The 13,921-nt window shown below is 38.4% G+C and overlaps 1 protein-coding gene across 1 annotated transcript in view; it reads right to left on the reverse strand.

The window, feature by feature from the left end:
• The window catches only part of JMY (junction mediating and regulatory protein, p53 cofactor), a 73,369-nt gene that overhangs the window by 12,814 nt on the left and 46,634 nt on the right, over window positions 1-13,921 (reverse strand). The window contains exons 5-7 of the mRNA XM_082836365.1: window positions 12,929-13,094; window positions 12,256-12,443; window positions 9,828-9,914 (exon numbers count right to left, since the gene is read on the reverse strand). Coding sequence (XP_082692491.1) covers window positions 9,828-9,914; window positions 12,256-12,443; window positions 12,929-13,094 — 441 coding nt within the window. The remainder of the gene's footprint in view (window positions 1-9,827; window positions 9,915-12,255; window positions 12,444-12,928; window positions 13,095-13,921) is intronic.

The following is a 13,921-nucleotide window of genomic DNA, read 5'->3' on the forward strand; positions in this document are numbered from 1 at the left end:
AGGTAGTTACCAATTAGGGAGTGCACTGAAGAGCGCCACGATGGCCAACCACGTCCCCAGAGAGATGTAACTATCACATACAATACAGGGTTGAATCCTTTGTATATAAATCAGCCCATGGAACTTATGGTCAGGGTGCAGGGGGGTGCCAAGGGTGAGTAAACATGAACATTCTTCCATCTCTTCTTATGGCAGGTCAAGAAGACCTTTTCCCTTTAGAGAGCTCTCACTTGGGGAGTCTTAAGAGAGTCGCAAAGGCCATTTATTAGTAGATAAAAGTCATGTATCTCTCAGTAACAGTCCCAGATTGCTATATATAATCCTAAAGGTTTCCAGATGGGAAATTAAAGAAGATATGACCTGAGCTCTTCATTAAAAGAAATAAAGGTCCCATGTGGATTCTGTCCTTTATAGAGGAAAGCCCAGAATGGCTCAAGGACACAGTGAGGCAAGAACTTATCCCAACTCCTCACCCCTACTGCATACTCAGTTCCATTCACACAGCTGAGCCAACAAAAGGAAGGAACTGAAAAAATCTCGTATTTACAACTGGTAACCACCTGGAATTGGGAGTGAGCTTGTACTTTCCCACGCTGGGATACATGCCATGGGATACTCAGGGACAAAGGGTCTTCTAAGGCCTATCGAGTGGCACTGGCTCAGAGATGAAGAGATTTTTCTATACTTAGAGTGTATTATCGAATGAATATAGTGCTTAGTACTTGAGGAAGAAATTAGTTGTCTAAGAGATATTCAGCATTTTCAAACTGTGAATCTGCATCTCTAAACATAATATACAAATAGCTGAATGTGAAGTTCAGAAATAAAACTGATCAATCATTTTGCTGGTCTGTCAGCTGGTATAACCAGAGTCAGATCATACTATTATCTAAAAGATCCCAAATGGAAAGAGAAAGTTTCAGACATGTTCAGGCATGAACTGATAGGGTTGTATGGACTTTTCATAGAGCACAGTATTGTATTTAAGAGCCTAGTGAGTAACAGGCCCCCTCTGGCTAGCTAGGGGAAAGTTATTTAACGAAGATAATTTACCCTTTTGTGACGGGCGGGGGCAGGGGGTGGTGGAGGGTGGGTAGGGAATACTTACTAGATGATGCTAGATGGTGACACAAGGGGCTTTGAGTTTCTGTTAACATTGTTTAACAAGCTGGTGCTAGCTGTATGCATATGTTCATCTAGTGAAAATTAAAACTTATGAGCTGTACACTTGTGTGTGTGATAAAGGTGGTTTAAAACCAGATTTGATCTAAGCCAACTTTCATTTTCCTCTAGCTTTGCATGTTAAGAATTGATGATTAATGGATTCATTCTCCTACAGTGAGGTATTCCACCCAAAGTCGGTAGTAGGCAAAATTATAAGGCAATGACATTCATCTTTCAGATTCCCCCAAATATCAATTTCCTCTTTTTACTCAACTTTGCCACGTAAAACTCTGAGAAAGGATTTGATACTCATTCATTCTAAAAGGCTAATTAGTTCCTCCATCCATAAAAATATTGGCATTTTATCAGAATCCAAAATCCTCACGCAATAAGGAACGCATTCTAAGTGTGGAATTTAATCACAAGCTGACAGCGCAGGTGCCGATGGTGAGAGTAGGAGGCATTCTTATTCATTTAACTCTTAAGCAGGCCCACAGTCTGACTTTCCTTACAGAGCAGTTCCTGGCCCATGAAAATGGTACTGAACAATAAAAATACAATAAATTTGCTGTTGATTTCAGATGAATCTTACAGTTTACGGGTAGTTTGGCTACTCTTACGTGTTTAAATTCAAGAGTTTTAGCTAATAAGTGCCGGAATGAGCTTGAAGGATAACATCAAAACCCCTACAGCAGCTAACGTCATTCTTAATCACAACAAATTAGAAGCCTTCTTAAGACCAGGAAAAGACAAAGAAGTCTCCTCTTATCACTCTTTTTCTTTTTTTTTTTTTTTGGCGGTACGCGGGCCTCTCACTGCCGTGGCCTCTCCAGTTGCAGAATAACAGGCTCCAGACGTGCAGGCTCAGCAGCCATGGCTCACGGGCCCAGCCACTCCGCGGCATGTGGGATCTTCCTGGACCGGGGCACGAACCTGTATCCCCTGCATCGGCAGGCGGACTCTCAACTACTGCACCACCAGGGAAGCCCTCACCACTCTTTTTCAACACCCTACTGGAAATCCTAGCTGACACAATAAGAAGAGCAAATAAAAGGTATACAGACTGCTACAAAATAACTAAACTGCCTTTATTTGCATAAGACCTGATTGTCTATGTAGAAAATCTCAAAGAACCACCAAAAAAGCTACTAGAACTAATACACAATTATAACAAGACTGCAAGGTACAGGGATGACATATAAAAGCCAACTGCTTTCTAATGTAACAGCAATGAAACACTGGAATTATGAACCTTTTATATTACCCCTACAAAACTATTTACATTACCACACCCCAAAAAGCAGATAGATAAATTTAGGTATAAATCTAATAAAATGTGAACAAGATCAATGAAGCAAGCTATAACTCTTAGAAAAGAAACCAAAGAAGAACTAAATAAAGACATATTCCTTGTTCATGTATAGGAAGACTCAATACTATTAACATATCAATTATCGAGAGGGCAGACAGCAGAAGCAAGAAGAACTATAATCCTGCAGCCTGTGGAATGAAAACCACATTCACAGAAGATACACAAAATGAAAAGGCAGAGGGCTATGTACCAGATGAAGGAACAAGATAAAACCCCGGAAAATCAACTAAATGAAGTGGAGATAGGCAACCTCCCAGAAGAAGAATTCAGAATAATGATAGTGAAGATGATCCAGGACCTCGGAAAAAGAATGGAGGCAAAGATCGAGAAGATGCAACAAATATTTAATGAAGACCTAGAAGAATTAAAGAACAAACAGAATACAAAAACTGAAATGAAAAATACACTAGAAGGAATCAATAGCAGAGTAACTGAGGGAGAAGAACGGATAAGTGACCTGGGGGACAGAATGGTAGAATTCACTGCCACAGAACAGAATAAAGAAAAAAGAATGAAAAGAAATGAAGACAGCCTAAGAGACCTCTGGGACAACATTAAATGCACCAACATTCTCATTATAGGGGTCCCAGAAGGAGGAGAGAGAGAGAAAGAACCCGAGGAAATATTTGAAGAGATCATAGTCCAAAACTTCCCTAACATGGGAAAGGAAACAGCCACCCAAGTCCAGGAAGCACAACGAGTCCCAGGCAGGATAAATCCAAGGGAAAACACGCCGAGACACACAGTAATCAAATTGACAAAAATTAAAGACAAAGAAAAATTATTAAAAGATACAAGGGAAAAACGACAAATAACATACAACGGAATCCCATAAGCGTAACAGCTGATTTCTCAGCAGAAACACTACAGGCCAGAGGGAGTGGCATGATATATTTAAAGTAATGAAAGGGAAGAAACTACAACCCAAGATTACTCTACCCAGAAAAGATCTCATTCAGATTTGATGGAGAAATCAAAAGCTTTACAGACAGACAAAAGCTAAGAGAATCTAGCACCACCAAACCAGCTCTACAAAAAATGCTAAAGGAACTTCTCTAAGTGGGAAAAACAAGAAAAGGACCTATAAAACGAACCCAAAACAATTAAGAAAATGGTAATATGAACATACGTATCGATAATTACCTTAAATGTGAATGGATTAAATGCTCCAACCAAAAGACATAGGCTGGCTGAATGGATACAAAGACAAGACCCATATATATGCTGTCTACAAGAGACCCACTTCAGACCTAGGGACACATACAGACTGAAAGTGAGGGGATGGAAAAAGATATACCATGCAAATGGAAATCAAAAGAAAGCTGGAGCAGCAATTCTCATATCAGAAAAAATAGACTTTAAAATAAAGACTATTACAAGAGACAAAGAAGGACACTACATAATGATCAAGAGATCAATCAAAGAAGAAGATATAACAATTGTAAATATATATGCACCCAACATAGGAACACCTCAATACATAAGGAAAATGCTAACAGCTATAAAAGAGGAAATCAACAGTAACACAACAATAGTGGGGGACTTTAACACCTCACTTACACCAATGGACAGAGCATCCAGACAGAAACTTAATAAGGAAACACAAGCTTTAAATGACACAACAGACCAGATAGATTTAATTGATATTTATAGGACATTCCATCTGATAACAGATTACACTTTCTTCTCAAGTGTATACAGAACACTCTCCAGGACAGATCACATCTTGGGTCACAAATCAAGCCTTGGTAAATATAAGAAAACTGAAATCATATCAAGCATCGTTTCCGACCACAATGCTATGAGATTAGAAATAAATTACAGGGAAAAAACCGTAAAAAACACAAACACATGGAGGCTAAACAATACGTTACTAAATAACCAAGAGATCACTGAAGAAGTCAACAGGAAATCAAAAAATACCTAGGGACAAATGACAATGAAAACACAATGATCCAAAATCTACGGGATGTAGTAAAAGCAGTTCTAAGAGGAAAGTTTATAGCAATACAATCCTACCTTAAGAAACAAGAAAAATGTCAAACAATCTAACCTTACACCTAGAGAAAGAAGAACAAACAAACCCAAAGTTAGTAGAAGGAAAGAAATCATAAAGATCACATCAGAAATAAATGAAACAGAAACAAAGAAAACAATAGCAAAGATCAATAAAACTAAAAGCTGGTTCTTTGAGAAGATAAACAAAATTGATAAGCCTTTAGCCAGACTCATCAAGAAAAAGAGAGGACTCAAATCAATAAAATTAGAAATGAAAAAGGAGAAGTTACAACAGACACCACAGAAATACAAAGCATCCTAGGAGACTACTACAAGCAACTCTATGCCAACAAAACAGACAACCTGGAAGAAATGGACAAATTCTTAGAAAGGTATAACCTTCCAAGACTGAACAAGGAAGAAATAGAAAATATGAACAGACCAATCACAACCAACGAAATTGAAACTGTGATTAAAAATCTTCCAACAAACAAAAGTCCAGGACCAGATGGCTTCACAGGTGAATTCTATCAAATATTTAGAGAAGAGCTAACACCCATCCTTCTCAAACTCTTCCAAAATATTGCAGAGGAAGGAACACTCCCAAACTCATTCTACAAGGCCACCATCACCCTGATACCAAAACCAGATGAAGATACTACAAAAAAAGAAAATTACAGACCAATATCACTGATGAATATAGATGCAAAAGTCCTCAACAAAATACTAGCAAACAGAATCCAACAACAAATTAAAAGGATCATACACCATGATCAAGTGGGATTTATCCCCAGGATGCAAGGATTCTCCAATATACACAAGTCAATCAATGTTTAACAAATGGAAGAATAAAAAGTATATGATCATCTCAACAGATGCAGAAAAAGCTTCTGACAAAACTCAACACCATTTTATGATAAAAACTCTCCAGAAAGTGGGCATAGAGGGAACCTACCTCAACATAAGAAAGGCAATATATGACAAACCCGCAACAAACATCATTCTCAATGGTGAAAAACTGAAAGCATTTCCTCTAACATCAGGAATGAGACAAGGATGTCCGCTCTCACCACTATTATTCAACATAGTTTTGGAAGTCCTAGCCACGGCAATCAGAGAAGAAAAAGAAATAAAAGGAATACAAACTGGAAAAGAAGAAGTAAAACTGTCACTGTTTGCAGATGACATGATACTATACATAAAGAATCCTAAAGATGCCACCAGAAGACTACTAGAGCTAATCAATGAATATGGTATAAAGTTGCAGCATACAAAATTAATGCACAGAAATCTCTTGCATTCCTATATGCTAACAACAAAAGATCAGGAAGAGAAATTAAGGAAACAATCCCATTCACCACTGCAACAAAAAGAATAAAATACCTAGGAATAAACCTACCTAAGAAGGTAAAAGACCTGTACTCAGGAAACTATAAGACACTGATGAAAGAAATCAAAGAGGACACAAACAGATGGAGAGATATATCATGTTTGTGGATTGGAAGAATCAATATTGTGAAAATGACTATACTACCCAAAGCAATCTACAGATTCAGTGCAATCCCTATCAAATTACCAATGGCACTTTTTACAGAAATAGAACAAAAAAATCTTAAAATGTATGGAGACACAAAAGACCCCAAATAGCCAAAGCAATCTTGAGGGGAGAAAAGGGAGCTGGAGGAATCAGACTCCCTGACTTCAGACTATACTACAAAGCTACAGTAATCAAGACAATATGGTACTGGCACAAAAACAGATATATATATCAATGGAACAGGACAGAAAGCCCAGTGATAAACCCACGCACCTACGGTCAACTAATCTATGACAAAGGAGGTAAGGATATACAATGGAGAAAAGACAGCCTCTTAAGTGGTCCTGGGAAAACTGGACAGCTACATGTAAAAGAATGAAATTAGAACACTCTCTGACACCATACACAAAAATAAACTCAAAATGGATTAAAGACCTAAATGTAAGACCAGACACTATAAAACTCCTAGAGGAAAACATAGGAAGAACACCTTTTGACAAAAATCACAGCAAGATCTTTTTTGACCCCCCTCCTAGAGTAATGGAAATAAAAACAAAAATAAACAAATGGGACCTAATGAAACTTCAAAGCTTTTGCACAGCAAAGGAAACTACAAACAAGATGAAAAGACAACCCTCAGAATGGGAGAAAATATTTGCAAACGAATCAACGGACAAAGGATTAATCTTCAAAATATACAAGTAGTTCATGCAGCTCAATATTAAAAAAACAAACCCAATCAAAAAATGGGCAGGGCTTCCCTGGTGGCGCAGTGGTTGAGAGTCCACCTGCCGATGCAGGAGACACGGGTTCATGCCCCGGTCCACGAGGATCCCACATGCCACGGAGCGGCTGGGCCCGTGAGCCATGGCCGCTGAGCCTGCGTGTCCAGAGCCTGTGCTCCACAACAGGAGAGGCCACAACAGTGAGAGGCCCACGTACCGCAAAAAAAAAAAAGGGGGGGGGCAGAAGACCTAAACAGACATCTCTCCAAAGAAGACATACAGATGGCCAAGAGGCACATGAAAAGCTGCTCAACATCACTAATTATTAGAGAAATGCAAATCAAAACTACAATGAGGTATCACCTCACACCAGTTAGAATGGGCATCATCAGAAAATCTACAAACAACAAATGCTGGAGAGGGTGTGGAGAAAAGGAAACCCTCTTGCACTGCTGGTGGGAATGTAAATGGATACAGCCACTATGGAGAACAGTACGGAGGTTCCTTAAGAAACTAAAAATAGAATTACCATATGACCCAGCAATCCCACTACTGGGCATATACCCAGAGAAAGCCATAATTCAAAAAAGCACATGCACCCCAATATTCATTGCAGCACTATTTACAACAGCCAGGTCATGGAAGCAACCTAAATGCCCATCGACAGATGAATGGATAAAGAAGTTGTGGTACATATATACAATGGAATATTACTCAGCCATTAAAAAGAAACGCAACTGAGTTATTTGTGGTGAGGTGGATGGACCTAGAGTCTCTCATACAGAGTGAAGTAAGTCAGAAAGAGAAAAACAAATACTATATGCTAACACATATAGAAGGAATCTAAGAAAAAAAATGTCATGAAGAACCTAGGGGTAAGACACCAATAAAGACACAGACCTACTAGAACATGGAGTTGAGGATATGGGGAGGGGGAAGGGTAAGCTGGGACGAAGTGAGAGAGTGGCATGGACATATATACACTACCAAACGTAAAATAGATAGCTAGTGGGAAGCAGCTGCATAGCACAGGGAGGTCAGCTAGGTGGTTTGTGACCACCTAGAGGGGTGGGATAGGGAGGGTGGGAGGGAGGGAGATGCAAGAGGGAAGAGATATGGGAACATATGTATAACTGATTCACTTTGTTATAAAGCAGAAACTAACACACCATTGTAAAGCAATTATACTCCAATAAAGATGTTAAAAAAAAAAAGAAGTTGTGGTATATATATACAAGGAACTATTACTCAGCCATAAAAAGGAACGAAATTGGGTGCGGATGCGGATGTACCTAGAGACTGTCATACAGAGTGCGGTAAGTCAGAAAGAGAAAAACAAATATCGTATATTAACGCATATATGTGGAATATAGAAAAATGGTACAGATGAACCAGTTTGCAAGGCAAAAACAGACACATAGGTGTAAAGAACAAACGTATGGACACCAAGCGGGGAAAGCGGCACGTGGGGGGGATGAATTGGGAGATTGGGATTGACATATATACACTAATATGTATAAAACAGATGACTGGTAAGAACCTGCTGTATAAAAAAAAATAATATTAAAACAAAAAAAAACACTGCTCTTTGAGATAATGTCAAAGAATGAAAAGGCAAGCCACAGATTAGGAGCAAGTATTTGCAACAGATATATCTGAAAGGGGCTATTATCCACAATAAGAAAATAAATAACCTTATTAAAAATGAACAAAATATCTAACACTTACTAAAGAAGAGGTACGGATGGTAGATAAGCCTTGTGAGAACATGCCCAACATCCTACACCATCAGGGAACTGCAAACTAAAACAACTATGAGGTACCACTACACACTTATTAGAATGGCTAAATTCCAAAACACTGACAACATTAAATGGAGGATGTGGAGCACACGGAACTCTAAATTCATTGCTAGTGAGAACGTAAAATGGTGCAGCCACTTTGGAAGACAGTTTGGCAGTTTCCTACAAGGTAAGCATACTCTTCCCATAAGATCCAGCATCTTTGCTATTTTACCCAAAAGAGCTGAAAACTTAATGTGCACACAAAAACCTTCCCATATTATCAGCTTTATTCTTAAGTGTCAAAACTTGGAAGCAAGATGTCTTCACCAGGTGAATGGACAAATAAACTGTGGTATATCCAGACAATGGAATATTGTTCAGTGCTAAGAAATAATCTACCATGCCATGCAAATACAAAGAGGAACCTTAAGTGCAAATTACAAGTTACATAAGCCAATATGAAACAGCTACATATAGGGTTCCAATTAAACGTCAGGGGGAAAGGCAAAACAAAAGATCAGTGGTTGCCATGAGTTTGTGGAGAGAGGGGTATGAAAAGGTGGAGCACAGGGAATTTTTAGGGCAGTGAAAATATTCTGTATGATACTATAATGGTGGATTCATGTCATTATATATTTAGCAAAAACAATAGAATGTACAGAACAAAGGATGAACTGTGGACTTTGGGTGGTAATGATGTGCCAATGTTGGTTCAGACTGTTAACAAATATACCACTCTTGTGTGGTACTGCACTGGTAGAGGAAGCTGTGCTATAAGGAAGTATATACACAATTGGGCCTCTGAACCTGTGGGTTCCACATCCTTGGGTTCAAACAACCTCGGATTGAAAATACTCAGGGGGCAAAAAAACCACAGAAGGTTCCAAAAAGCAAAACTCGAAGAATTTGCCTACTGGCAACTACTTACATAGCATTTACATTATATAAGGTATTACATGTAATCTAGAGATGAAGAATACAGGAGGATATGCACAAGTTACATGCAAGTACTATGCTATTTTATATAAGGGACTGGAGCATCCACAGATTTTGGTGGGGAGGTTGGGGGACAGTTGGAAGGGCAGGTGTCCTGGAACCAATTTCCCCATGGACACTGAGGAATGGCTGAACAGTGACTTAATGCTAACATCTAGCTATAACATTTTCTTATTCTCTACAGATTTTATTCACTTTGAGATATGTAAAATTCGAAGTTTTATTCTAAGTCTTTCAGAGTGCAAACTTACTAGTTGTACTGTGTGGTGGGTTCTATATTCATCTTCACTCCGAAGGCGCTGTTGGAATTTTTCATTGTGTTTTGCAATACAAATTTCCTATAAATACATGAAATGTGTTTTAATATAAGTGAAACTTGAAAGACTCAAAATCTAATTCAATTTGATAAATTAAATTTTAATCTTAACATATACCTACACAGCAAAATATCAAGTAAGCTACCTCTGGTTTCTCTGGTTTCTCATCCGGAATATCGAAGCAGCATAAGCCAAATAATTAGGATCTTAAAAGATTCTTTTATTAAACTACTTAACATCTGTAGAATTCCTGATTTCTCCCTTTTTTTGGAAGGGAAGGAATGGGGCATGGTAGAGTGGAAGGGGGGTGTACCTAGATAGTCTCAAAAGTCTCTTTCAAATCTGAAGACTGTGGCCAGAAGATTCTAAGTATTATTGTACTCTTTAAACTAGTCTGAGCAAAAAAAGGACACATAACGCTTGACTTAAACTGTTTCTTAAGTGCTTTCTGATGAATTAAAGAACATGATTTTGCCCGGATTGGTTTAAACAATATCATGAAATCTGAATCTTCTGATCATAGACTTCAGAGCTAAAAAGAGACCTTAAAGACTAGAAAGTACAATAATCGTATGCTACAGATTTACATGAAAATAATATTAAGAGATATGTGCTCTTTACACATACCCTATCATCTGGCAACTGCCTAGTGGCACCATGCTAAGTCTTCATTTTCTCTGGGTCCTTCTGGAGAAGTCCTCCAGATAAACAGTTTCTAACACTCTCAAAGCTATACCAAAAGATTACTCTTATAACCTCGTTAAGTCATACATGAATAACCTTTCAGGCCAGGAAGCTGTATTTTAAAGCAGCTCTTTTGTCTCCTTCCTATCTTTACCCACACTGCGTTGACTCTACTGCCTAACAAGTATTGATCACAGATCGAACCTGTCCAAGGCAGTCTCCAAGGGGGAGAAGTGGCATGATATAGTGATATAATGGCTCAGGCTTCCAAGTCACACAGACCTAGAGGATAGTATCCTGCTTTGACCCATACTAGCTGCTTTTCCTTAGGTAATTTATTTAACGACTGGAAGCCTTAGTTCCTTTGGTTATAAAATGAGGATACAAGTCTACAATTCCTTATCAAGAACAGAACTCAGATGTGTTTCAAAATTAATTTTTTTTTTAATTTTAGAACGGTGATATGTTGCATACACCATCTATTGCCTAGTAACTCCAGCAGGATCTGACACAACACCCCATAATAAGTATTACTGATGTTTTTGCAGCAAAAACAGATGAATAGTCAAAGTAAGTAGGACAAAGAAATGTTCAGGTCTGGGTTTGCCACCAAATCAAGTATCAGAATGCTTTTTGGCTACTGGGAGAATAAAAGAAGATAACATACATAAAGAACAATGTTATTTCTATTATTCTTCTTGAAAAGTTTAATCACAAAGCATAGACCTCAAGTCCTCATGGCACAGCCAGAGACCCGCTTTGTTCTTTCAAGAGGAGAAGCAGGGCATGATTTACTTAGAGCCAGAGAACTACCCCTGGGTATGAAATTCTGTGGTGGGTGCCAGGTTAACCACGGAGCCTGTGACCCTGGGGATGCTGACATGCAGACCACAAGGAACGTAGGATGCTGTTACAAAGAGAGTCATTCTGATCTTTGGTAAAGTATGATTGATCGTTCTTCTCAGAACAGTGTTTCTAAGTTCCTCTCTTTCCAGCCTTCTTTTGTCATTCCTCCTTCCCTCTGCAGTTCTGTCGCCTACGCCGTTGGATTTGGGGGTCTGGGGGCAGGGAAAGGGGAGGACAGGGGGCAAGACCATTCAGAGACCCTTGGCTGTGTGCCGTGATAGGTCACAGCAGATCAGAGGCTGCGGTGTAAATGGGCAGAATCTACAGGGCTGAGTTTCCCTACCTCAGATTTAGTTTAATATAAGAATGAAGAGTGAAGAATATAGATTAAATTGGTACACACTTTTATATATAAATAAAAATTCCCTTGAAGACTGAGGTCAGAACCAGTCAACTTAATTGTAGAGCATCCCTGGTCTCCTTAAAATAAAAAGGAGCCGGGAACTGCATTACATGGAATCCTGTAGTCATGATCAGAGTCACCTTTGGGTGGCTGAGGCAAACAGCATATCACCACTGGCTGTTCTAATGTGTTTAAGAGGAGAATGCTCAGACAACCATATAATGTCAATACAATGGCCCAAGTATTGAGAAGATATAACTCTTACTCAGTTTTAAAAGGTATGTGTATTAGTGACAAATTGCGTTAGAATTATTGGATATGGGTCAAAGATTAAGTAATGGAAAAATAAATAAATAAAAGATTACTTAATGGAATAAAAGCAAGATGTAAAATTAAGGTTATATTCAATTAATATGTAACCTATTATACCTTTTTATTTCTGAGGTATGCTTTCTTGGCTGAAACCCGTCCACGTCTTGCCTCCAGCTGGCGTGCTTTCTGCTGAAGTTTCTGTAGCTCTTCTCTCTGTAAATGCACAGACACTGCCATCTCTTCCTTCTCCAGCATGGCCTCCATGCTTTCATAAGTGTCATAGTATACCACTTCATCTCTCTTTTCTGTTACAAAACAGCAACAAGGGGTAGTGGTTAAGAGCATGGGCTATGGAGCCAGACAGAACAGGGCTCTGATCCACTCACTGATTCTATAACCTCAGGCAAAGCCATTACCCCTTCGTAAAATACTGATTAGGAAATATACCTCTTTGGGGGAATATGTGTGCCGGTGTCTGGCACATAGTTAAGTGCTCAATATAAAATGCCAAGAACCTTGTTTCCCAACTAAAAAATTTGAGAATACAGATTCTGGCTGAAGCAACAAAGCAAGTTACTTACAAAGTAAGTAGGAAGGAATAACATAGTTGCACTGCTACATCTACTAAATCACTTGTTTGACTTTACATTAAGTTTTCTTAACCTCAACAGAAGAAATAAAACTGGTGTCCATGTACATTTTCCCTATGTATGCAAACAAATACATGGGGAAATTCCATCATTCATTTAAATGTCTTTTTGTGGACTTATGTATTAGACACACATCATACCCGATATAAGTCTTTTGATGCTTTCCAGTTGTGCTGTCAACAGTAACTCTTCACACTTTAAGATTTCAAACTGCACTTCATACAACTGAAGTTGCAGATCATAATAATCAGCTTCTAATTGATCCAACTGAGCGATGGCTTCTGTACCGCCCTGCAAACTCTGCATCTGCATTGAAAATAAAAATAAGGACATATCTAGTTTGAGAGAACAAGAAATTAAGCTATGATTAGAAATGAATACTAACTAATCAGACAGGATAAATCCATGAAGCAACTGAACACCAGCAGACAATGTGGGATCAGAGGCTCGTGTACAGATAATTTAAGAACCTACTAAATTTGTGTATAAAGCTGTGTGAACATGTATATTTTTCTCTGAGTACAGTGTTCCTAGCTTTCAAATTCATAAAGGGACAAGAGTCTGTGACTTAAAAGAGGTGAGAATGACGATAATCAAGACTCGGTTAAAAAGGAATAGTACTTACTCCTAAGTGTGGTTAAAAAATTTTTAAGTCAAATGTAATTTTGCTTGCCTGGGTGATATTTAATGTTTCAGTGTTACTTTAGAAACTGTTTGATGTTTAGCATTATACCATGGCAAATACCACTGTCACATCAGGAAGACGTTTTTGTTTTTAAAATAACCTAAGGAGATGTGACATATCAACATTTTTTTTAAAGAACAAAAGTCTCCCCATAATTTAAACCACAGAGTTGTACTGTACTATAAAGCAAGGGATTTGTTTGGGATGGGCTTAATAAATCACATTTGGTCTGTTTCTCCTGAGTCATGTGGTCATGTTAAATTAATGCTAATAAACCTAGTGCAGCCATCATCACAGATATGTATAAAAAGCACAATGCATATATTGTATCACTCAACAGGCATAAACCTGGCAAGAATGACTAACTGACAGCTTTACCAAATCCTCTGAAGAATTCAAACACAATCGAGAACATTCAAAAACAGACTATTAAGGTACTATTAAGGAT

Source organism: Leucopleurus acutus, assembly GCF_964270905.1.
Source record: "Leucopleurus acutus genome assembly, chromosome: 3".
Taxonomy (NCBI): Eukaryota; Metazoa; Chordata; class Mammalia; order Artiodactyla; family Delphinidae; genus Leucopleurus; species Leucopleurus acutus.